Below are 25,672 nucleotides of genomic sequence, written 5' to 3'. Positions count from 1 at the left end.
ACTGTTAAATGTATATAATACTTACATTCATGGTTGAAAAGGGAAGGTCAAAACAGAAAGTCAGCTTCTTCGCAGATGATGCGTAGAACAAGGTTTTGCTGTTACCATTAATGGAAGGTAAATCCCAGAAAGTCCCTGGGGAGACCGGAACGTAAACTGAAACGTAGATTTAGGTAAAAATTCCTGATAACAAGCTGATTAAAGTATACTCTAAGTTGAAATACCTAAAGAAAGGAGAAATTGAGAATGAAAAGTGCTGGGAGAATGCAAAGAAAATGAGGCAAGAATATGTAATGTATTGTGATGATAACAGAATGGGCAGACAATTTCTAACTGTGTTAGTGGAGCCTTATACAATAGGAGAGTATTTGTCTCTCCTTGCAGTGTTCTGGCACAGGCACTGTACGTTGTAGCATTTATCTCTTGCCACTCTGTTACAAAAGCTGTACTGACGTATTTGAAGAAATACAGGGAAGACGAAGAACAACTAGTAGGGAGAAACTAGTAAAGAAATGGTGCTTAAAATAAACACCCCAAAACTCACCCCTAAACCCAAGTCCCAGTCCTTATCACATCAAAGTCGGGATCTTAGCTTCTTCTCTTCCTCTTTTGGTTCTGTGCTGTAATGAAGCAGTTTCTACCTCTGCCACTCCAATTCATGCAAGAACAGCTCAAGGTCCGTCTCTGCAAGGAGCAGATCTGTACTCCATGCAGATCCCAGAATTCATGCACTAAATGTGATTAAAAACTAAAATTTGTTTCCTACGTCTGTGATTTCTAGTGTGGAAAACAGCTTTGATCATGTATTAAAATTATACTGGAAAGACCAAAAAAGTGATCTAGTTTGTTGCTTCCTAAGTCCATAATTGGTATCTATAACAAATTGACTAAGGCATTTTGCAGTCAGATCTATATATATAAGGAAGCAATTGGCAATGTCAGACCTATGTTTGTTGGAGAGGTGTTTTTTCTGTAAAGAAAAATGAAAACCTAAAGAGCTTTCTGAACTTAGGAATAGGTCATTGTAGGCACTAAAGTGGAGCATGGGGGAGAAGGCAGCGTTTTTAGCATGCTCTCATGTATACGGGACACAAGAGAGAGACTAAATAAAGAAACCTTTGTGGTAGATAATAAAGCTAGTCATTTTCTGAGAAACAAACTCAAACATTGTTAGACCAAGTACAAAGAAATGAATAAAGCTGAAGTTTGACAGTAGGTAAATATTTGGTTTCCTGAACTGATATAATGTTGAAGTGTCATCATGGACCAGATTATCATTTCAGACAGATACAAAGGAGGGGCAAATTAATATAAATCAAGATCTTTACCAGAAGTGAGCTCAAGGTTTTATACAAACACTATGATGTTTAAAAGTCTCCTAAAGCCATTTACAAGCTCTGTAAAGAAAGTTTTGTCACTGAAAAATGGCAGCTGTGATGAGGGTTTCTATTTTATTCAAGCAGAATTAAATTACATATGAGAACTTCAGTTTCTGTTCACTCTGTGTTACATCATCGTATGGCTGGGATTACCTTAACATAGTTACAGATGATATTCCAGCAAAGAATGTTTTGGTTTTAGTAAGTATTCCATGGGAGTTTTCTTCCGAGTCAAATTCTTTAATTTGGAAGTGTGACGATCCTGTGATTTCAGCCAATCTTTCTCAACTAGCAAAGCAAGTTACAAGCAGCTTTCTTCTCACTGCAACAGGGCTATTGCCTAGAAACTAGCACACAGAAGCAGATTTGAGGTCATAAATGCGTACTTGAGTGAAGTTTCTTTGCAACTGAAAGAAGAGTGCTTTACTTAATTGAGTCTGGTTTGTATGTGCTTACCTTTTAGACTGTGTGTAAACCACCTTTGTAAGGCAGGAGAGTTAATGCGAATAGTTAGATGCTTTCCTGAACTGGTATCCTGAGTATTGTAGCACCAACACTCATAACTGTTTAGAAGCATTATTCATAGATCTCTTTAAAAATAGAGATAAAGTCAAAAACGGAAAATGAACGTAGCTTTTATGTGAAACCTTTTGGAAAATTCTGAACTTCTATGCACACATTTTGCCTGTTGGAAGTAGATTGGTCTCAAGCAAAGGGTTTGCTATATTCAGCCCATGTAAGGTTGAAATGTTGCCGTGTCATTTTTGATCTTGATTAACACTCCTGACACAATCTTCTTAGCAATGATCTGAGATTTACGTATTCTTTATGCTGAGAACGTTTGTGTACGTAAGCATACTTGCACTTTTCTTTTGTGTTTTGCTTAAGTTCTGGCTGTCATTTCGTGCTTTTGTTTTGTGTAATATCTGTACCTGACTCTTATTTTTCCTTAATCTAAAATTTGAATTCTTATACAAGTCCTTGACTGAGTATGCTTTTTATGTGTTATGTCAAATTTACGCTTATACCGAAATATTTCTTGTAATTGAAAAAGTTTGTCTCCAACTACAAATGCTTATTCAAACTGTTGTTTCTGAAGGACCTACTCTATGGCGCTTACTTAGAGGTTGTTGCGGTATCAAGTGATAAACTTCAGGCTTTCCCCAGAAAACCAAATTCAAAGAACTAGTCCTTTGTATCAGATTTTCTCATAGTGGTATGAGCCACATAAAAGAACCATTACCTAATATTCTTCTAAACAGAAGGTGACTGCATTGTCAAAGACTGCTGGTGAGTAATTGCAGATAGTGTTGCCAGATTGTGACTAACTGGGTACAAAATTTTAGATTAAATCATTTACAAACTAGTAATGAGTTTTCAATGCAGCTTTTTTCCTGTACTCTAAAATACTTGAAATGAACTTCATTTTATATCTGGACAAAGTATATCTGTATGTCTTTGTAAACAAATGCAAAATGGTCTCTTAAAGTATAAGTGCTACTTTTTGGGTTTGGGGATGACAGCATCATTCAGAATGATCAAAATGAAATGAGGAAGTAAATGATCGGATCCCACAGAAGAGAATAAAGGAAACATTAGCACAAGATGTTGTTGTTTACATAGTAACTTTGCATAATGTTTGTGGTTTATATACTTTCTCAGAACGCTGTATCTTTCTCTCTCTCCGAATGTGGGGACAATGATGCTGAATTTTTGTGATTACTATGACACTTGTGCAATATATTTACTTTTTTTTTATTGTAGAATTCTTGTACATGTGACAAAAGAACATGTCTGGTAGGAAATAGTGATGCAGATGAAAAGTTTGCGTTAGAATTTTCATTGTTTTTATTTTTGTGAAAACAAGTTTATTCAACATTTCATGGGATGTGCGCTGTGTGAGTTTAAGGTGTGCTGTGAACCTGTTTACCCACATTCCCACTTTTTCTCAACTACCTTTATTTCTGAACTGCCGCTGGGCACTTAGACATACTACATCTTACTTTGAACTGGTTAAAGATTGATTCGTAGTGTAAATAGCAGGCCCTGGTTTTATTTACCAAAGATAAATATCAGGGTATTATCAGCCTCCTGGCTGCATAGCTAGGGAATCCCAGGTATATCTCCTAGTTTGAGGACACAACTCTCCTTACTCAATTAAGCACTGTGTTTGAAATAGGAAAGCAAGACTCCAGTCTTCCACGTTGTGTGGTCTTGTTCTTTTTCCCTAAGATCCAAGTTCTGTAAGTCAGGAACCTGCAGTTACGGCTTTTGGCCATAATCATCTCTTAAGACTGCAAGGTGAAAGTAAGTAGAAAGAAGAATCAGAAATTCAGTAGAAGCTCTGATCAGAAATTCATCAGAAATCAAAAAATAATGTTGTATGGGAGAAAGTAAGAAAACACTTCGTGTCTGTGTTAGTCTAGTGTTTTCAGGAAAATTTCCTACACAGATCCAGCCAAGTCTTCCAGTCATGATGTGGGATAGAGTGTGAGCTAGAAGGGCCTCGGACCTACTGGGACTTGCAGAAAACATGCTGGAAGAAGATTCCCCATTAGGAATGGTTTCACTGTGACCCGGCTAATATTTATGAAGTGTATTGTTTTCTGCTTCTGAGCTTGTGTGCGCCAGAGATTTCCTCTATGGTGCCAGGATACAGTGAAGTACCAAAGTTGCAGTGTGTCGTTGGGCTCAGTTTCAGTGGTGCAGGGGCACTGCGTCCTGGTTGGGTTTTGTGTAGCACCCATGTCAAACTTCTGCGCAGCATAGAAATCAGCCCCAGAGGGCTTACATAGTAGCCCTTGAGAAAGAGCTGTTCCCACTCTGGAGTCTCATTTTAATCACTTAAAAAAGATAGGAAGCTGAAGTGTTTTGGTATTTTGTCTACTACTTTTGCATTTCTTCTTCAATCCCTTATTTCATGTCTCTTGCGTGAAGAGGTCTGGGCTCAGAATTTTGCAACTAATTAACACCAGTTAATTACCTGGCACAAATGACTTGTATCACCAGTATAATGCTGCTCGAAGTAGAGCTGCAGTCATAACCTTTTTGCTGATTACCGTCTCTGTGCTAGAAGAGATTTCAGCAGCCAGTCATTCTTCACCCTGGTCATTATCTGGATACAGTCAGTATGTACTGTGTTCTTGTGAAGTAATGTGGTAGTCTGGATTTCTTTCCTAATGAATAAGCGTTTGTCATGTAAAAATCATCCCTGAAGAATTACCTCGTGTAAGGAATTAGTGCAGCTGAAGAGACATACAGAACACAGAATGCCATTAATTCAGAGATCCTTTTAGAGCTCAGGTGGGGTACATTGCAATTTTTCCCTATTTATTACATATCCTAAGGTGTAACAACAAAACACAACCTCTGTGTACTAGTCTGAAGTGGTGAATGTTCACTGATTATGTACAGTAGTGCTACAGATCTTTCACATGTGAATGCTACTAGCCTAGGAGAAAAATAAATTGAATAAAAAAGCAGTGAGAATTACCTGTTCATAGAGTTTTGCTTACTTGAATCATGCTTTGATTTAAGATTATTGTTACCCTTATATTCCTCAAGATGTTTTTTGATTGCGTTGTGTATAAAAAGAGAAGTCTGAAGATAAAAATAAATTGGACGCTGGGTTACAAAGGCACATAGCAAAATCCAATCTTTGTTTCTTTTGTTGCATCCTAGGAGGCTTTTCGATGGGAGGTGGAATGGCAATGCATTTAGCATATAGGTTTCATCAAGATCTGGCAGGAGTCTTTGCTTTGTCTAGTTTTCTCAATAAAGACTCTGCGGTTTACCAGGTGAGTGTGTGGTAGAGTTTACAGAAGAACTGTGTAGCTAAAAGAAAAATGTGATAATTTAAATCAAGTACAGAATGTTTATTCCTCTGAAGCAGTTGATTAATATTCTAAACTTGTGACATTTCCTAGAAATAAACAGAGTATTAGGGAAGTGAGGCTTTAAAGCTGTCCTTACATGATGTTTCGTTGCTTTTTTGCACAGAGAGTACAATTATTTTATTCAAAGTAAGTCAGCATAGAAGGCAGATTAACAAATGAAAGGCTTTGCAAGTTTGTCCTTAGTTGTTAGAGAGTCCACGTAAGTGTAACTATTCTTTGAAAGTTTGTGATGAATTATAATACTCATGGGCTCCATCTACTGTCATGATTTTTTTCTATTTCTCTTATTTGGAGAGGGATATAGATCTTAAAGTAAACCCTATCATTTGTCAGGAGTTTGCACATTTGAATTAGAAGTGCAGGGTTTTTTCCAGTATTTTTTTGTTTGGTTTTGTAGAGATAGTAGAATATGACCACTAAAACACAGGTTAATAAACGAAATTCTATGTAAAATGTCACCATGTAATTGTAACTATTGTTTAAAAATTTTTAGTGGTGTGTCTGACAGTGTTTCTTCTTCATTTAGGCTTTGAAAAAAAATGAAAGTGTTCTTCCAGAATTATTTCAGTGTCATGGAACAGCTGATGAACTAGTTCTCTACTCATGGGGTGAAGAGACCAACAAGATGTTAAAGTCACTGGGAGTACCAACATCACTTCATACTTTTCCAAACCTTAATCATGAGTTGAGCAGAACTGAAATAGAAAAGCTAAAAACCTGGATTGTAAAGAAATTACCTGTTGAAGCAACAAACGAATAAAAGAAGATGCAGTTTTCATATACTTTCTGATTTTTGTGGCTTTAAGATCATGCGTGGCATGTATATGGGTGTCCCATATACATTATATAAGCACAGCTTCAGGTAGACACTGTTGTATTCCATAAAGTTCGTTTAAGTGGTGTCATGATGGTGCTGACGATTAACACTCATTTTATCATGTGGGTTTCTTTTTCTGTTTTCTCATCCAGTTTTTAAATAAACATCCACATCAGTCTGTGGAAATTAATGACTGATAAGTATGAAAACCATTCCTAAGTAATCACAACAGTATGCAGGAAGCATTATTTTGTGTGTGTGTGTGTGTGTGTTACAAGATGGAAAAATATACAGTGGTGCGGTTGTCTTTCTAATGGCATTACAGCAGAAAAAGGCCAGTCATTAAAACAATGGACTTTTACTTGTAGGAACACATGCATATATTCAAGTTAGTTCACAGAGAGGAACAGCATTGGCTTCAATTGGATTCTCAGCATGCGGGAATGAACCTGCATCAAAGCAGAGTTTTATGTCACCTCAAAATTAGCTGAGGTTTGACCTGTATTTTTAAAAGTCATAAGTAGCTGTGTCTAGCAGTACCACAGGCGCTTGTTATTACCCATTCTCATTGTTTTGTTACTCAGAGACCTAGCTTTATGTGAGTTGCTTGATCCTTGTGTGGTTTATAGTGTAGGTTTAAAAAAAAAAAAAAGTGCCCTCATAATTGCTGAGATCTGTTCTGTTTTTGAAGAAATCATTCCTTGGGCACTGTTCCTGTAGAAATTTATTTTTGCCAACAGTTTTATTTTGGTCTGCAAGATCACATTTTAAATTAAAAGATGAGGATACTTGACTCCTCCGTGAATATTTAAGAGTTGTAAATAATGATTGTGATATAAAGAAAACTTGTATCCCGTTATTTTAATGGTGGATGATTCATCTCCGTGTCAGTTCGATAAATTAACTCAGAGTATAAATATCTATTCTTATGTAATTTAAATGCTTTTTTTTATTTCCCCCCCTCTGCCCCATTTTCTCCTCCCCAAATTCAGTAATTTTATTAGCATGACAAGGTATTCAGCATTTTGCCAAAGTCAATAGATCCAAGTCTCTTGCTTAATCTTCTCCTTCCCCCTTTTCTGAAGAGTGGATCTAGGACACTGTTGTTTGCTCTGTCACAGCAGAGTGCTGCCAGTATTGGCTATGACTCCAGAAGTGTCGGCCAGCTCCAGGGGACTAAGTTTTGTTCGAGTCCTCATGCACCGAGACCTAAGCCAGCTTTTACCTATCTTGAAAAATAAGCAAAGGGGAAAAAATTTCACTGTTCAAGTACAAGGCATGTAATTGGCAGTAGCAAGTAACAACTTCCTGCTGCTAAAAATATTTTGCTTTATTTCATTTTGCTAGCATTAGCAAGTCAGCAGTCTGTTCTGAAAAACAGGATTTTAAATGGCACATGAAAACTTAGCTATTTGAAACAGTAACTGGAAAGCGTTTTTTCCTGGTGCCCTAGGCTTCCTAATTACTACAAATTAAATTGAAACAGGTGTGTTCAGAGGCAGCTGAGCTAACATTGCCTTGGCCTAACTCTAATTACAATCCTTGACAACTGAAGTTACAGCATTTTAGCGATAATACATCATTTTGAGTTTTGCACCATTTTTCTGCTCTTCCTGCAGTTCCTATTAATTTGAATCACTAATGCAAGGGAGTAATTCATTTTGGTGACAAGTGCATTCAGATGGGAAAGTGGCGGGCTCCTGGCAAGGTGGCTTTTAACAAGCAATGAGGATAGCATAAAACAGTTGAAATAAGGTCAGGGAGGGAATAGAAATCATTACTAAGACAAACCCAGTTCTTTCAATTGTTTTTGTGGTCTCAATACTTGCAAATACAATGGATACAGAGTTTGGTTTTGTTCCCTTGATACAGGCTGAGAAGCAATTACAGAGATTTTATGACATTCTCAGAAAACAGTGAAGTCCCCAGTTTGCATCTGTCTTCTTCCATCTTCCTCAGCTTGTGAGTGAAACGCAAACTAGTTGTGACATAAGATTGGAAATCTGTTAGATATATGCTGCAAAGGGGTCCCAAATCTCAAGAGTTTTCAGGTCATTTTGGGGATGTTAGAGAACATCTCAATTTGAGTTTTCCTTCAGTCTACAGGTAGCTACAGGGAGGAGAGTGTAACTGGCCTAGCCCATTTGCTGCGGGTGGTGTGGCTCTGTCTCCCAGGTGGTGCCTAGCTCAAGTTGGACAAACCGATTGAAGTTTATCCCAGAGAAAGCTGGACTGCTGGTTGGTATTGAGAAGCAGCCAGAGGCAATATTAGTCCTTGAAGACAGTGGGCCTGCTGTTAGATCTCTAGTCAAGTGAAAACTTGAATAGTCAAAATTAGCCCAGCTGCTTGACAGCATGTTTCAGAAAGTTATCCATATAGGTTTTTGACTGACGGGCCCCTTTTTACTACACTTAAAAAAATTCATTTTCAAATTGATACTGGAGCACAAGGTAGGGGTTCATTTGCCGAAAGGGCATCTGAACAATGTTTATGGCACTACAGCTCCAGGATCTACCTGTTGATTGCTGGGTGGACTGTGAAGTACTTCGTAGAATCTTTAAGGATCAAAAGGAGTTCTGTTTTGACTAACTACTTGCTTGTTGTTGGGACAGTTACAGTGGCAGGTGCTGGGGCATATAGAGCCCTGAACTGGTCTGTCTTGTCAGTTGTATCTAGAATTAGATGAAGAGAATGCAGCTATTTTCATTCATCCCTCATCTTTCACTTCTGATATCGTTAGGGATGTTTACATGTCACTTGAAGACGTAAAGGAGATAGACGCCATGTCCTCCTAGGAGAAGCAAACTTGGGGCTCTGGGTTTTTTTCCTTGTACGTAGGATTTCTTCTGTTTCTTTCTTACAGATTGAAGGAGAAAAAACATATTCATCTGTATTACTTGAGGTACTGAAGATACAAGAACACAAACTAGAAAGAAGGCAGCTCTGTGCTGTGCTGATCCAGAGGAGGCAGGAGCAATTAGTTGTCATGCTGTTTATGTTTCTACTGTAACTCTTTCAAGATCTCAAGGTTTTTGTTTTGGTGGTTTTTTTTTTCTTTGAAACTTAGAGGAGAGTTTGGCATTTAAGCACAAACTTTTAGTACCATTTAAAAATATAACTGAAATAAGTGGGTGGGTAAATCCATTCAGATTCATGTTAATTTGTTGGAGCTTGGTACTGTTTTGGTGAAAAATACAATTCAGTAAGCAAAAGAAAACTGGTTTAAATTAAACTTTAATGCTCTTGGTCTCATTTAGTGTGTTCTATACTGCTTCAGAAACAAAGCAGTAGTGTTTGGTGAGGTGATTTTTTCCTTTCTAATTTTCTGATATTACACGTTTGTATTTCAGATGTTTGAAATTTGTGACTAAGTCATTGCTGTGAACTTGGGTGCCTTCTGAGTTATTACTGTGCTAGTACAGACATACAGAGCCAGAGAACAAATGTAAGGCAGAAATCAGCTGATCAATGTGGGAAGCCAGAAGTCATTGGTAATGTAATTTTGACATTAAAATAACAAGTTCTCTATTTAAATTAATCTCTTTTCATGTTAAATCTTTAACTCTAGCGTTTTCAGTAAATCATCTTTAAAGCCACTTAACAAGTCTCTACAGATGAAGTGAGCCAAGTGGGTGAATGTAACTTGTATTTATAAAGATGAGATCCAGGTGGCAAAACATGGAAATGGGAACCTAGTGGACGATACTAGAATGAAATTTGTTAAGACATAGGTGGAGGAGAGCTTTCCAGTTGACACGCCTTCTAGGACAACTGAGAATGTTGTTTAAGAGATCTTAGAAGAAAAACCTATTCTGGGAGTTTTCCACCTTGAGACAACCTTCATTTGTGATGCAGCTGGTTAAAGGTGCTCTAGAGAAAGGAAATAACACAATTACCAATTCCTGTAGTATCCTACTTTTGTTTGTTTGTTTTCCAAACCCCCTTTCATTGTGGGAACTTGATATCGCTACTCAGAAGAAACAGCAGCTGGCGGTTGTCTTTTCAGTACCAGATTGTCTGCTCAAATGTTTCTCTACACATGCAATGGGACTTAGCAGCATCCTATTCCTGTCTTAGTTACAGACTGATCAGTAGCACTCGCCCAGCCATGTAAGAGACAAGCGCTTTTCCGCTACAGAGCTGTGAGTGAGAATATTTGTATTTACAAATGAGAGCCAGAGAAAAAGGCAATGGTTCCCCCCCCACCACTTCAGTGGCTAATGTTAACTGGGGATGTGAGACACCTGGGTTTAATTCCTCTGTCCATCTGAGCATGTTCACCTGTGTGCCAGGCCTTAAAACGTTACTAATGTAGTCAATTTATCTTGTATCTTTTTAGTATAGACTGTATTCATTAGAACAGAAAAGGTATTCCAGATTTGCCTTTGTTTAGGTGAGTACCTGCAAAAGAGTTACGCCTGTTCTCTACCTCTCTCTTAAGGAGTGTTTAGCTGTTGCAGATGAAATAGAGGAGATAGAGCGTCCTGCATCAGTTTACTGATCACTGGTTTGAGTAATTGCCTGTGAGTGTGGAATACCAACCCGCACCCTCTCAGGTAGAGGAGGGAAATGAGCTTGTTCCCTGTGTCTTGAGTGAGCACTGTGTTTACTGAACAGTTAGAGTTAAAATAATTAACATTTTAGAAGAGCCAGTGGCGTGGATCTAGTAAGGCCTCATATTCCGCAGGGCACAGCAGTGAGCCTGACTACGTTAGCTAACCTGCCGTTGTCGAAATAGGTTCCATTTCAAGTACAGAAATTCCACTCCTTGTTAAGCATGTGAGGGCTGTAGATGCTGCTTTGGTGAGGAGGCACCTGAAGGCTTTTGTGGGTTCATTGTGCAAATCTCTAGGCTCCTTTGAAAATGCAAGCAAAAGCTGGTTGCTCTTATATTAAGTTCTCAAAAACAGTTGTGTAATGAGTGTTAAATATTATTCTTGGATCATTAATTGCTAGTGACAAGGAAGTTAGATTCCTGAGAACAAAGCCAATGAGACTTTGTAACCTGGGCCTTAAAACATAGTGAAGACAGTCAAAATAGAGTAGGGAGTATACTTACAACTTTTCCACTACTTCACAGGGCCGGTATTTTGTGGTTGGAGGATATGTTGCTCAGAGTTCTTGAAAGTGCTTATTGTTTTAAATTAAATGCGACATGAAGGAGTAATAATCTAATGCTCTGAAGCTCAGAATAAAATGACAGAAGAATTAATTGGTTGCTTCTGCTCTCTTGATTTAATTAAAGGTGTTTTTCAGGATGTGTATTGGTAGACATCAAGCACATCAGGTTGTAGTTTGCATTAAAAAAGCCATAAAGAGATGTTACTGTCATGTATACAGTAGATAATTTATAAAAACATGACCTTGCTGATTCTTGGCCTTTAAAATATGCAGAATTAAATCTGACTGCAGGGCTTACCTGCTGTCATAGTTGGTCTTAACGTAAAAATCCTTTCTGCAGCGCATTTCGGACAAATCCTGATATTCAAGCATGTGAACAACCTCTGCTGCCTTAGAGCCTATGGTTCCCACTGATGGATCTATGTAGAAAGTCTGGCTTCAAAGATGGAGTTTATTTTGTTTGAGTTTGGAGGGTTTGGAGTGAAGTTCTTGATGTAGCCAAGGTCTTGTGGGGGGCAGCCAAAACAGTTACGAACCTTAGTCACGGTAGTATGCCAAAAATGTAAAGGCTGTGATTTAGTACTTCCAGAGTAATAAGAATGGTTGAATGCTCAACCATCCTTCTCTTCCATGGCTAATCTCTAGCCCAGTTAAAGTATGCTTATATTCGAAGAAGGTATCTCTTTTGGGTTTACTTTTTTTATGAAGTGTAACTTAGAATAATTTGCAGGGTAATGCAATACACCATTCTGGCAGCAAACTTCATTTATACGTAAAGGAAAATGGAGCTTCCCTTTATTTTCTTTGCACTGCAGAAATAGTAATGGCTGATTGATGACCTTCTGGGCAAGAACTATTGCGTTATCATCAATAGGATTTTTCCAAATATGCAATAATTTAAATTAGTTTTATCCATAGACCCATCTTGACTTAAGCCTTGATCCTGTACCTTTCAGAGAAATGAATATATTTCAGGTTACATTGAACAAGTCTAAATCTGCTAAATAAATGCCCAATGAGGACCTCAGGGTTTGGAAACGGGCTGAACCCTTTCTTTGGTATGTGTCAGAGTATTTTCCGGTTAGGACTTAGAGGTGCCTGACTGCCACCTTTCCTTCCCCACTGGTTTGGGAAGGGAGAGGAAGCTTGTTTAGAAGTAGGTTCCCTCTCCTACTGGGCAATAAGCTTGTAGAGAAATGTTTGATCCCATGACACATACATCAGATTTACGCTTAGAATCATTCAGATTTTTCTTTACAGGAAGAGATTTTTGTACTGTGGACACCCACAGCATGTAAAAAGGTGGAGTGCCATGTGCTAATTTAAAATAATTTCCTCAGTAATGAACTGGATCAAAAATGAAGGATGGTACTACCAGTATTTTTAATAATATGTTGACATATTTTTTGGAAACAATGTGGCCCATGCCACATTATTATGATTTAGCATGGCTCATAACCAGCAGTCAGAACTGTCCTGGTGAAAAGAAAAGAATGGATATTAGGATTACAAGTGCCAAGGCAGATTTTGTGTATCGAAAGCTGACAAAAATGACAATTTTCATAGGTTTCAGTAAGTGCATCATTAAATCATCCTTGGCTCCTTCTCAATTGTTTTTTTAAAACAATGCTTCTCTAGGCAAAAATATAAACATGCGAAACACTGAAGGTGACTTTCTTGGAAGAACTGGGTTTTTTCCCCACTAAGGAAATATATTTTTTCTGAAGATGTCCAATTGATTAATGCCAGACTACACGGAATTACTAAGTGAAATCCTCAAGATGTTCTTTTGTTTTTATAGCACAACTCAGTTTCCAGTGTTTTTCTGCATGTGAAAATATTTGGCAGCTTTGTTGACCAGATAGGCAATGGTATGTGAATTTTGCATTTTATATAAAGGCCCTTGGTTTTACATCTAGAATTTAGGGGTTTGATGTTTATCTAAAAGAGCGGGTAAGTGATTGCCTTCATAATTTCTGTGGAGTGTCATGAGAAAGGAGAGCCTCGTGTCATACTCCATTCCACCAGGACTGGACATACATGTTTGGTTTTCCTGAAAGCGTTTTCGGATGCAGCAAGCTGTCAAGCCTGGAATTGCCTGTAGTCCTGCTGGCCTCAGCAGCTCTCCCCATGGCCTGTGAGGAGACTTAGGTCTGCTCGCCCAAGGTTCCAAGCAAGTTCCATCTTCATAGCAGAACCCCCTTACTATGTTTGCCATAAGCAGCCCTGGGAAGCATACGCATTATATAAATTCCCTTCTTGAAGCACTACCAGTACTTTGGTTAAGCCACTGTAAAACTACTGGTATGTATTTGTTCATAGTTTGGAAAATACTGTTTTCATTACAGTAAACCAATATAAACATCAGCAATATTCCTATCAAACAAATTAGTTCTCATGTGAAATGTATGGTAAGTAAATTTGTTGTGTAGCTGAATACAGTGTTATTTAATGGAACTTGATTTGGTGCCAAACAAACATATGGATTTTAAATGCATTTCCCCTTGTGTCTATGTTGAAATCATCCACCAATAACGTGTGCTGAATTCCCTTCCAAACTTGCAGGCTGCCTGCCCTTATTGTATGAGGTTTTGAAATGCAACAGATAGTTTTGGTAAGGGGGGGAAAATGCAGTGCAACAATTCCTGTTTTGTTAGTTATTAAAAAAAATATATAAATTGCTTCACTAAAGCTTTTCTTCTCTCACTTCCCTTTCCTTTCAGCCTGGAAAATAGTTTTGTTTTGTCTTCAAAAGCCATAAAGGCTCTTCATTCCTTTAAGGATTTTTGTCTCCATTTCTCTTCTACTGCTTTCCTTTTTACCAAGGAAAATTGACAAAAGAGAAAAGGGGGTATAAATGGAAGACAGGGAAAAACTATTTTCCTTGCCTTTTTACAATATTAAAATTAATACTATAGAAATATATATTTCTGAAAAAATAATTTTTCAGAAAACACTGCCTTTTTTTTTTTTTTTCTTTTTGTTTTGACAGTCTATGTTCTTTGACAGGAAGCAGTATTGGGAAAGCTACTTCAGCCATCGCTTTCTTAACCACAGAACTTTAATGGGCTAACAGAATAGATTACATTACTCTTGCAGCAGAAGTAATAGCATAGATCTTTGTCTCCCAAATGCTTCAGTGCGTACTTACATTTATTGCTGTGTGTAGTAGCATCTGACATCAGTGTCATTCCCTTCTTGTAGTGAAACACATACACAAGTGTCAGAAAGTTTAGTACAGTGTTCCTCCATAGCAGTCAGTGCATTAAGGTGGGCTTTAAAAATTACTGTACTGTAATTACCTCAAGTCATTTAAATTTAACTCACTGCAATTTCTTTAAAGCTTTCCCTTTGTACTTAATCAAATGCTGAAGTGATGCTAAGAAGGATGGGCCTCATTTTACTTTGTTGAATTGCTTCCAGTGCTTTAACCACAGTGTATAACATCTGCATGTGCTGATGTCTCTTGTAGTCGAAATTGTGTTTTGGCTTACTGAGGCAATTAAATGGCACAAATCGTGTTCTCGAATATGTGCCCGGCATCGTATTCAGAGCTTTGAAAGCGTTTAACTTCTGGCTGGCTGGCCAAACCTGGTAAGGTTGCCTGATGGTGGCACACACAATTTGCAGGCATTCAAAAATAGCTTAACATCCAGCTCTAGGCACTGGATTGAGACCACCTTGGAGGGACTTGGCTTTAGAGCACATCAGGAAAATAAAACGTTCTTTCAATAAATAATTAGGAGGACCTGTTAATGCTATATGGAGTAGAGCGGAGTTGTCTGTGCCAGTTCCTTCTGTAAATTGATGTAGCCCCTTTGGGACTGGTTGACCTATGCCAATATACATCAGCCGAGGACCTGACATGAGTGGAGTTACTGGGGGTTTGACCCTGTTCCAGCTGAGGAGCCTCTTCTCCCGAATGGTACCTCAAGTAGAGGAGGATGTCGAAGGGGCAGTTCAGCTGTGTGGTTTTTTTACCACACAGGGAAAATGTCGGTGAAATGGTGGCATGATGCTGGCAGCTGGGAGGGGGCACTTGTGTTGCAGTTAATACAGCAACCAGTGGCAAGCTGAAAGATGTTCTTACTCTCACAAAAACAAAGTTAGGGGCTAATTATAGACCCGCTGGTGTAATGGGAACATTCTGACCCACCGTTATTGTCATAATCACAGTTGTAAGTTTGGTAAATTAAAAGGTCTGTTTTCCTTGCTTTCTGCGTACAAATTTAATTTCATAACATTCTGGGCTATTTCAGGGAGGTTACAGGGCTCCGTAGGTGATTAAACTTACTCAGTCATCAGCAGCTTGACTTGTAACCCACCCAAGGACTGCTTATAATAGTATTGCTTCATTTCGTTATTTCTCTTGAAAATTTCGTAGCTGAAGGTGAGATGTGGCCTAGAGAACATCAAGTGCCAGACTGAAAAATGAGAGTTCTGTGCAGCTAATACATTCTGCTGTCTGTTTTGTTAAAATCTTGGTGGGAAGGGGATGATGAGGAGAGGAGACGGTCTGGGGGTGAATGAGTTTTCTGTGTTGTCCTCTTACGGTGCAGCATGGAGCAGTGTGTGTACGGGGCGCCATCCAGAGCAGGACCAAGAATGGGGGGGATCACCTGTGCCCTTCTGTGTGGCTTCAGTGTGTTAATCCAAGCTCAGCCAGACGTCTGCTGACACATGGGCTTCATGCCCTTTTTTCCCAGGTGTGTGCATCAAGTCTGTTCGCAACCTTATATTTAGGCCCATGTTTCTAGAAGAAAACTGTGGCTCATGTCTCAGGCTCTCTCTAGTGGCAACTGACTCCTGAATTGTTTCAAGGCAAAATCAGGCCTTCAATGCAATCTGCCCCATCACAGATCACTTAAACTGATTTGATCAACTTTGTTCTGAAATGGTTTTGAGGTGCTCACCCTGAGCTCTGTTTGGTCTTACCTGGGAAGAGATGTCTAGTCCCTTCCTTAGTGTTTTCAGATGGGACCCCAGCTCTCTCCATGTCCATTCGGTGAGAGCGGTGATTTGGACTTAGTGTAGAAGGGGCAGGAGCCAAATGCTCAAGAAGTTTCTTCTGCCTGCAGGGGCATGTTTGCCATATGGATGACAAGGGTATCGTGTCTGGGCAGCATCAGACTAACGTGAGCCTGTCAACATGCTGTTAGGTTGGCTGGCTGCGAGTAGGTTATGATCTTACCCATTCAGTCAGCAGTAAGCTGGGCTTAACTTGCACAAGCCAGATGCAGAGACAAAAACGTCTAGGTCTTGTGTGTGTTTGGATCTGGTGTTGCAACGTGAGGTGTACCGAGTGCGGTGTTGTTGTAGCAGCACGCAGAGATGAGAAACACGGTGCTGGAGGATTTGATCTTCTGGAAAGAAAAATGGTGTTATCCTGTGTTTCATATCATTAATGAAGACACATGACTTTTTTTTTTTTTTTTTTTTTATTCAAAAGCAATATATAATGTGGTGAGCCAACATAGTGTTTGAAGTTGACAGTCAGTACTTGGGAAGCAGATATCAGAGGTACAGGCATGATGCAATCCAATGAGACGTGACTGGAGAGGGTGAGGGAGGACAGCAGAGATGGTGAATAACCTGCAAAGGAAAGACCCTGGGGCCCATAACCTCAGTTCAGAGAAGACGTAATACTTAAAGGGGCCAAAGGTGGAGTATAAAATGTCAGAAGACTTTGAGAGGGGCAGAAGGTTATGATCGGTTCCCCAGCCACCACTTGGAGATAAGCTTCTCTTTAGGAAAGAATCAGCAATATTTAAAATTTATGCGATGTGCATAAAATAAAATGCTTTCTCAGCTGATCCCTCAGCCAAATGTAATACATAGAAGCTTTGAAAAGCTTCATTATCTTTTAAATTATAAATCAATGTTTTTACACTGTATTAAAATTACCATAAACTCCCAGCCTTTGTGATAAGCTACCACAGAAAGGACTATAAGCCAACAAATATTTCTTGCTAATAATCTCAGAAGAAACTCCTAATTCTTTCCCAAAAGACTGAAAAAATTGGTTCCCAAATTCTGTTCAAACTGGTGTAGATGACTCTGGCGCTTTGGTTATGTAGGGAATAACTCTTTAGGTAAAGGTTAGAAGATTGGTAGTTAAAAGACACTCAAAATTATGTTAGTTTAGCAAAGTGAAACAAATGTCACACTGTAAAAAAGAGAAACTGCTCTGTCTAGTTTCTCTGTCCCAAATAAAATGTGAAAAGAAAACCAACAGCGTAATGGAATAAATATAGAGCTAAAACCTCATTGTTTGGGTGAAAATGTCATGATTTTGTGCTGTATTTCATAAAGCTGTAGCTCATATAGAGTCATGATTATGTGAGAATTTTTGCTTATTAGCATATCAAGTTTTTAGTCTGAATTGCACGGAAACTGAAGATACACTCTTAAAACTCTAGAAAATCAACAGAAAGGGGAAAACCCCTCCACATTATCTTAAGTAAAAAAGATAATGTGTGGGTTTTTAAGCTGGTCATGCAACTTCAGGTTAGATATCTGAGTGCTATATTTGAGTAAACTGTATTTGAGTGCTGTGTTTCACCACCAACTTCAAAATAATTATCCAAACTCAAAATAAATATTTGCTAAGTAATATGACCAGACCAAGATGAGGGTGATTCCACTGCATGACTTCACTGCCATGTGAATTTACAGGCATGTAACTTAAAACTTCATTCTTGCAGATAAACTTCTTTTCTTAGTCTTTATGAAGTAAATCCGGAAAGCGTCTGATCACCATTCTCCTTACATTTTTTTTTTTTTTTTTCAAATTGGGAAACTATTGCCACTTATCCCTTGATATTCTGTTCCTAGGTGAAATCTAAGCTCTTCAGTCTTTCCTTATGTCGTGTTTTGTAGGTCTGCATAATTTTTATTGTTCTTCGTGGCTTACTCCTTTTTAACACGTGATGCTCAAATTGGGTAGAGTGCTCTGGATGAGACCTCACCATTGCAAAGTTGCACAGAATAACTACTGCCTGTCTCTTAGGATGGTGTTCACATTTTTAATGCAAACCAGAAAGACCTCTGCCTTCTTGCAGCATAATGATATTGACATGTATTTCACGTGTCATCCGCTATAACCTCAGATCCTTCTCAGTTTATCTATATTTTGTAATAGTACGAAAAGTGTCAAAAAATTATCTTTTTTTAACTGCGCTGTCTTAAAAATAAGCAAATTTAAATTAACTCTCTCCTTCAAAAAAAAAAAAGGAGGGGGGAAGAACTAGTTTTTGGATGGAGAGCTTTTATTTCTAGTTTCATCCCAAAACAAATTTTTAGACTGAGTTATAAACCCCTGAAAATTGCAGTTCATAATGGAAACGTTGGCAGACCTTGAACGGCGCCACTGTAAAGTAGTATAAAGCTTTAAGTTTTTCCACTTTTAGACCTGGAATAAAACTAAATTACAACACTTTCCATACAGGCATTTGATTTTCCCCCCAGTAATTTCTGCTGGATCTGCCCAGTGTTTCCTGACTTCCTATGTTGCCATTGGACTTCTTCCTATTGACTAGGCCGTTGGTTTCATTCAATCAGTAGATTTACCAATGGAGATACTCGAACAAAGTGTTTGTTACTGGGGCAGAGGGTGTGAGGAAATGTAATGCTGGCTTGAGGAAAGTTACAGTGCAGATTTATGGAAGACATTTTCAGCAAATGGGGCTGTAACAAGTGTTATGGGACTCACAAAACATGTGAAATGATAAGGGTTCCTACAATGTTGTTCTGCAGAATAGAAATGTTCTTCCGGACTCCATCCAAAGCAATTGACAAAGTGGAGGCAAAGGCACTCTAAGAAGAGAATATCAAGATTGTTTTCCTTTCCCAGGAAAGGAGAAATAGAGCAGCAATGTGATTTTTCATAGCATTGCAATATTCTAGGGTATTCCAACAGGAGCAATTTTATCTGAAAGTGGATGTGAAAGCAAAAGGCAGAATGGAAGTCAGCAAGTGGACAGGGCTTTTTTCTGGAATTATTCCTGGAGTCATTTCTCATACTGGTGCAGGCTACAGGAAGCCAAAGATCATCATATGGGTTATTTATAGCCATTTTCTAAATTACTTCAGTGCAAATGATCTGTTTAGCTACTTCAGTCCCTAGGGCAAGAGTTGCAACGCCCCTCATTTGGCCCCCATGGTGTTCCTCTTACAAATTATGGAACCAGGGAGTAAGAAAACAATGTACCCTTGTTTTTTGTTTCGGGTCCCTCCTTGAAGATGACTTTTTTTGTTTATTATTGTTGTTATTGAATCCCGATGGATCTCTGGTGGTTCCTGGCATGAACAGCTGAGAGCTATGATACATTCATAGTAGGTTTGTATTTAGCAGCTTTGTCCAGGCAATTTTGCCTTCAGCCTTGTGACAACTCCCCAGGCTGTCAAGGTGTTTGGGATTTTGGCATGTGGATGTCCTCATTGTTTCTGGACTTCTCCAGGGGCAGCAGGTAAATTTCTTTGGACCATAATGGGAATGATTCTACCACAAGATATGGGAGGCAGGTGTCTGAAAATTAGCCTTAAGGTAGAATCATAGAATGGTTTAGGTTGGAAGGAACCTTAAAGATCACCCAGTTCCAACCCCTCTGCCATGGGCAGGGACACGTCCCAATAGACCAGGTTGCTCAAAGCCCCATCCAGCCTGGCCTTGAACACTTCCAGGGATGGGGGATCTGCAACTTCCATGGGCAACCTGATCCAGTGTCTCACCACCCTCAGAGTAAAGAATTTCTTCCTAATATCTAATCTAAATCTACTCTCTTCCAGTTTGAAGCCATTACCCCTTGTCCTATCACTACATGCCCTTGTAAAAAGTCCCTCCTAGCTTTCTTGTAGGCCCCCTTTAAGTACTGGAAGGCTGCTATAAGGTCTTCCTGGAGCCTTCTCTTCTCAAGGCTGAACAGCTCCAACTCTCTCAGCCAGTCCTCATAGGAGAGGTGCTGCAGACCTCTGATCATCTTTGTGGTCCTCCTCTGGACCCATTCCAACAGGTCCATGTCCTTCTTGCGCTGAGGGCTCCAGAGCTGGACCTAATCTCACTTCAAAAGCTTTGAAGCTGGCAATGCACTGAGGAGGATGGAGCAGGTGACCTCATGAGGTCCCTTCCAAACTAATTTTTCCTATGAATGTGAATTCATTTTATCAGAAGTAGCATCAATATGGAAGGGGGGAAAAAAAAAGTACCAGAATTGAGGATTTGAGAAACAGGTGTGTATAGATATACATGCGTGTATAGTATATGACATACTGAGAGAAACAGATTTCCATCTATTTACCTTTAGTGGTTTAGTTTTCCTTTGGAAAATAAAATCAGGAATAGTCGAGTCTGAAAGTGAGAAATTCAGTTATAATCAGAAGAGCTTAATATTTTTAGCTCCTGTTTTTCAAAAGGAAAACATCATTAAAGTGTATATTTCCACTGCAAAGCAGAGAAAGACTGTAATGTTTCTTAATATGCATTGAGAAGTATCAGTCACATTCTCCAAGTGTGTTTGCGTATGTATGTGTATATTAAATACATATAAAATTTGATTTATACATTTGTCAGTCACTTAATGTACATCATTTTGCATTTTAAAAATAGTGAGCATGGAGTCGTCACATAGGATGTTTTGGAACACAATGCTCTCAAAAAATTATATAGCCTTATGAAAAGCTAAGGTGATTTACACTTACTACTGACTTTTTTTTGTTTCCTTCAGCTGAAGCACAACTCTGGAAGGCAAGAAATTTGAAGAACTGGCCTTTTGCTAATATATCACCTGTAGAGGAATCAATGTCTTGTCACTTTACATTAGCTTTACTTTAAAGCTTACCAAAAAGATCACCTGCCCTGTAAAACAGTTTAACTTGACCAGATGAATAGCAACCAGGGACACAGTAATTGATGCTCCACAGTGATCTTTGTGAAGCCTCTGTTGTGCAGCCTCTGTTGTGCAGGAAGCCAGGAGACAGATTTGGGATCAGAAACCAGGTCTTCTGTACTCTGGGCTAGTCCAGCTTACTTTTCTCTGTCCCACTCAGTGCTTTTGTTGTTAACACAGGAACCCAAATCAACCAAAAGCAGATAACCTTCTGTTATAGGATCGTGATTGTTTTTAAACACTGATAAGGGCACTTTGTAAGATCAGCTTTTGATTTGTAGCTGTTTACATTTGGAATAGCCTGAGAGATGCTAATGTCCCTTCTGGCATTTGTAGCTATTTTGCTTTCTGAAGATTTGTGGGTTTTACATGGCATAAGATCAAGCAATAACAAAGCTGTGAGAGACAGGATGGCTGTTGAGGTACAGAATGAGTCTTTCGGCTCCGAACACATTGCCTACTTTGCAAGTCAGTGTCTACTCACTCCAGTGACTCCTTTTGCTTAAGGGTCATCACTTCAGATGTGAGATTCTGAAAAAAAAATACACAGTTGGGTTGCATCTGTGAGTGGATGAAAGAAGGCTCTGAGCTGGGATTTCTTTTCTGCTCAGGTAGGCTTTTTCCTGCGCCATAGATGTCCTCACAAGACAAGCAAACATAGTCTCTGTTATTAAGCCAAAAGGAGCAGATAAATTTGACAGATTTTGCTCTTCTGCTGTTTTTCTCTTCTTGGTTTATAAAAGGTCACAGTGTGAAACACTTCAATGCCTTCCACTGTTCTCTTTTACATTTTATAGTGCTTGCATGATCTCAGCGAGGGAGTGTATTTATTGTGCATGCCATTCAATTTAGATTCAACTGCAGCACATGATTACAGCAACTTAGAGGGAAAAACTGGAAAATAAGTCCCTGATGTAAAACTGGTAACCGAGCCAAAACAGTAGTGCCAGTTATTTCAATGCCTCACACAGTGATTTACGAATTCACTGCAAACACATTTAACAATTTATTGGGACAACTGTGCATATTAACCAGCTCTTTCAAAACCTTGGATGCAAACTTCTTTTGATGATAATTTTTCCTTTTAATATTTTACAGAGAAGCATTAGAAGGTGGCAGTAGGGAAAGCTGGTGTTTGCATCATACTTTTCAATGCCACCCGTGAGTTTATCCCTTCAGTCTCCACTGTATTATTTTAATTGGGAAAACATATGCAATGTCTCGTGGAAGAATGAATACCTACAGGGCTGATCTAAATCCTATAGATAATTAGTAAGCTGATGCATAACCCATTATTTTCACACACGTGTATTACACTTTCATGTGCTTACATGGCTATTTTAGGCTGCTGAAGAGCATGAGAAGCGATTTGTAACTGGCATCACTGGTTTTCTTCCAGCCTTTGCCTGCTCTTTCCTAATTTACACAAATTAAACCTGCAGGTTTTACAAGGACACAGTTGAATGGAGGATGGAGGGTTGCAAGTAAGGACAAAATAATTTTTAGGAAATGTCTGCTAGCATTTACTTAGCTTTATAATAAGTTTCTATCACAAGCTTCTGGTCCAAGAAAGATACTTCCAAATTGTGCTTGTGTTGATGGTAAATGCAGAAGCTCTGTCAAACCTTTCAGACCATGTATGAGACCCCAAAATACCTTTTTACTAAAGAATATTACAGCTCCCATCTTCCTACTAAGCCTGCCGTGAGGAATGACTAAATGCCGCATACAAAATTTTTTAAAGGTAAATTAAATCAGTGAAAGCTCCAGGTTATTTCTTTATGTTCAGTTTAGAGGCTAAGAGATGCTAAACCTCAGGGTTTTTTCATCCAATAAGGTCCTGTCTCACAACCTTATCTACATGATGGTAAGGTAAACACAGAGCCAAGGGTCAGCACAAAGTAGATAGTAAGAATGGTCTAAGGGTTGTAGGAGGAGGTTTGATGTAAAGACTTGTTTTTCACACAGTGTGAAAGCTTAATCTTTATCATCCCATCTGGCTGATTACCTGCAAATAAGATAAATAACATTAAAATCACTTGGGAAGATATTCTTATTTTTGTAAATGTTCAGCGGGGCTTGGGTGGTAATGACAGTAGAAAAGATCATAGAATCACAGAATGGTTTGGGTTGGAAGGGACCTTAAAGGTCATGTAGTTCCAACCCCCCTGCTATGGCCAGGGACACCTCCCACGAGACCAGGCTGCTCAAAGTGACATCCAGCCTGGTCTTGGAACACCTCCAGGGACAGGACATCCACAACTTCTCTGGGTAAAGAATTTCTTCCTAATATCTAATCTAAATCTCCCCCCTTTCAGTTTAAAACCGTTACCCCTCGTCCTATCACTTCACTCCCTGATAAAGAGTCCCTCCCCAGCTTTCCTGTAGGCCCCCTTTAGGTACTGGAAGGCTGCTATGAGGTCTCCCTGGAGCCTTCTCTTCTCCAGAGACAACTCCAGCTCTCTCAGCCTGCATACATACTGCATGTGTCTAGGGCTCAAGTATCTCAGTCCTGTTGCAGATCTATTTTTAAAAGCTATATTTTTTATAACTTACATACAGAGTCTCCAAAGCACATTTATGTGCTACAATGAGGTCATTTTTCTGGATAATTGGGAAAGTTAAGTAATTGCTTGAAAAAGTAAACATTTCTTTTAACGTCCATGAACCAAGTCTTAGAGCTGTTTGATACCTATACTCCTGAAGTTAAACAGTGGTTTACATCAACATGAAATCCATCTTGAGCTATCCTATGAAGTCATATGGCACTGCCAGGGCATGTGCAGGCTACTTCAATACCCTTCGTTCATGATGGGGAGCCTCATTGTGATTTCACTTTTCCCTTAGACAGGGAAAGGCAATATATAAAATGTGGTATCCATATGATTTGTGTGTATTCGTAGTGTACCTGTTGACAGCTTAAGACACCAGTGTGACAGATAGGCAGCGTTTTCTCTCTATCTTTTATTGCCTTTATGCTCCCTAAAGCATGACCTTGTGGCTTTAAAGTAATCTACCTGTTGGCATACTCATGTGGCAGCAAGATGCTTTGAAACAACCCCCTTTATTTTTGTGTGTGATTGTCATATTTATTCAGGACCAAACAGAACAATCTTGGTCTGTGTCTAGGCTTCCTTATTTTGTGTGGTTTAGGGTCATAATTTCCCATTTCAGCCCTGCTGATTGCAGCTTCTATGCTGATATGCCCAGCTTTCTCTGGGACACTTTTGTACCTTCTTCAGTAGAATTTCCCATAAAAGTTTGCTAATTCATCAGTCTCTGGATAGGATTTAATTATAAGATCAAGATTTGTCTTTGCATGCCAGAAATGTTGATTCTGCTACTAATGTAGCATTACAGTCTAATCACTTCTTGCTTCCACCCACTCTTTGTAGTTTTTACTACCTTATGTCATTTGCCAAATTCTTAGACTCAAGCTCCATCAGACAAGACTCATCTTTTTGTCATCTCAGTTTGATGGCCCAGGCTCTGACTGGGATGTCAGTTAATAACCCACAGTTATTAACTGTGTATTAACAGTCTACTGTGGTTATTCCCGGTAAACAGTAGTATTCAAGACATTGAGACAGGGATGAATTTAGGTAGCAAAAAGCCAAATGCCAGTTCGATAAGAGAAGGGCAAAGTTTGTGATCTAAATATGGAAAGGAGGGAACAGATTTTAAATTTTGTTGCAATAAAGATGGGTGCACTGTATGGGAAGAAGGGAAATAATCTGGTCTCAGAGGCTGAGATTCTGCATAATGGAGTAGACAGTGGAGCCCTCAGTTACACTATGAAGTCTGAGAACAAATACAGACTTGGGAGGTTTTGACAGTGTGGAAAAATAAAACGTCCAGGATGACTTACCACAAAGGCCAATGAAGGGGAACCATGGCTTTAGTAATCATTCTTGACAAGAGGGAGCAAAAAGCAAGAGGAGAAACAGAAAATAAGTGCCAGATGTAGATCCTCAGCAGAAGTTACTGATCAACTCAGCCCTCTGATGGGAGGTTACATATTCTGTAATACTTCAGAGGATGCTGATGTGTCCATCAGCTCCTTAGTCTCTTTGATTAGTTCTGAATAGTTCTTAGGTTAATATTTGGAAGCTTTGACTTCATTTGAATTCTTTTTGAAAAACATGAATGTAATAGACAGTTGTTGATTTGTATGCTTGATGTAGCTTCAGTTACTTTCTCCAAGGGAATCAAAACCTCCCAGGATTTCAACAAGTCTGGGTGGATCTTTCTGCTGGTGATAGAAATCAGTCACCTTAATTTTGTTTTTCTGAAATATCAGAAATGTCTGTTATAGACTAAGTAAGCTTGTGTTGCCCTTTGCACTCATCACCTTCCAACCCTGCATAGATTTACCTTTCAAACCCACACGTTCCCTCAAAAACATTAATTAGATTTGCCACTGTACCTTACCACACTTCTCAAACTATTTGGTATGAGTTTCTAGGTCATTGCTTCAGGAAATGAGTGCATAATAAGCTCACAGCTGTTAAACTATGGTCGGCTTCTTCTGACACTTAGTGGCACCATCAGCGCTATGATGTATTAGGATAGGC

At 39.0% G+C, this 25,672-nt stretch overlaps 1 protein-coding gene across 2 annotated transcripts in view; it reads left to right on the top strand.

Moving 5' to 3' along the window:
• The window catches only part of LYPLAL1 (lysophospholipase like 1), a 28,005-nt gene extending 21,948 nt beyond the window's left edge, over nucleotides 1-6,057 (top strand). For both annotated transcript variants that reach the window (XM_074579307.1, XM_074579308.1), the window contains exons 4-5: nucleotides 5,061-5,176; nucleotides 5,802-6,057. In XM_074579307.1, the coding sequence (XP_074435408.1) occupies nucleotides 5,061-5,176; nucleotides 5,802-6,035 (350 nt within the window). In that variant the 3' untranslated portion in view covers nucleotides 6,036-6,057. The remainder of the gene's footprint in view (nucleotides 1-5,060; nucleotides 5,177-5,801) is intronic.
• Nucleotides 6,058-25,672: the final 19,615 nt, after the last annotated feature.

This window comes from Larus michahellis, chromosome 3 (assembly GCF_964199755.1).
Source record: "Larus michahellis chromosome 3, bLarMic1.1, whole genome shotgun sequence".
Classification (NCBI taxonomy): domain Eukaryota; kingdom Metazoa; phylum Chordata; class Aves; order Charadriiformes; family Laridae; genus Larus; species Larus michahellis.
This window is presented reverse-complemented; position numbering and strand designations above follow the sequence as displayed.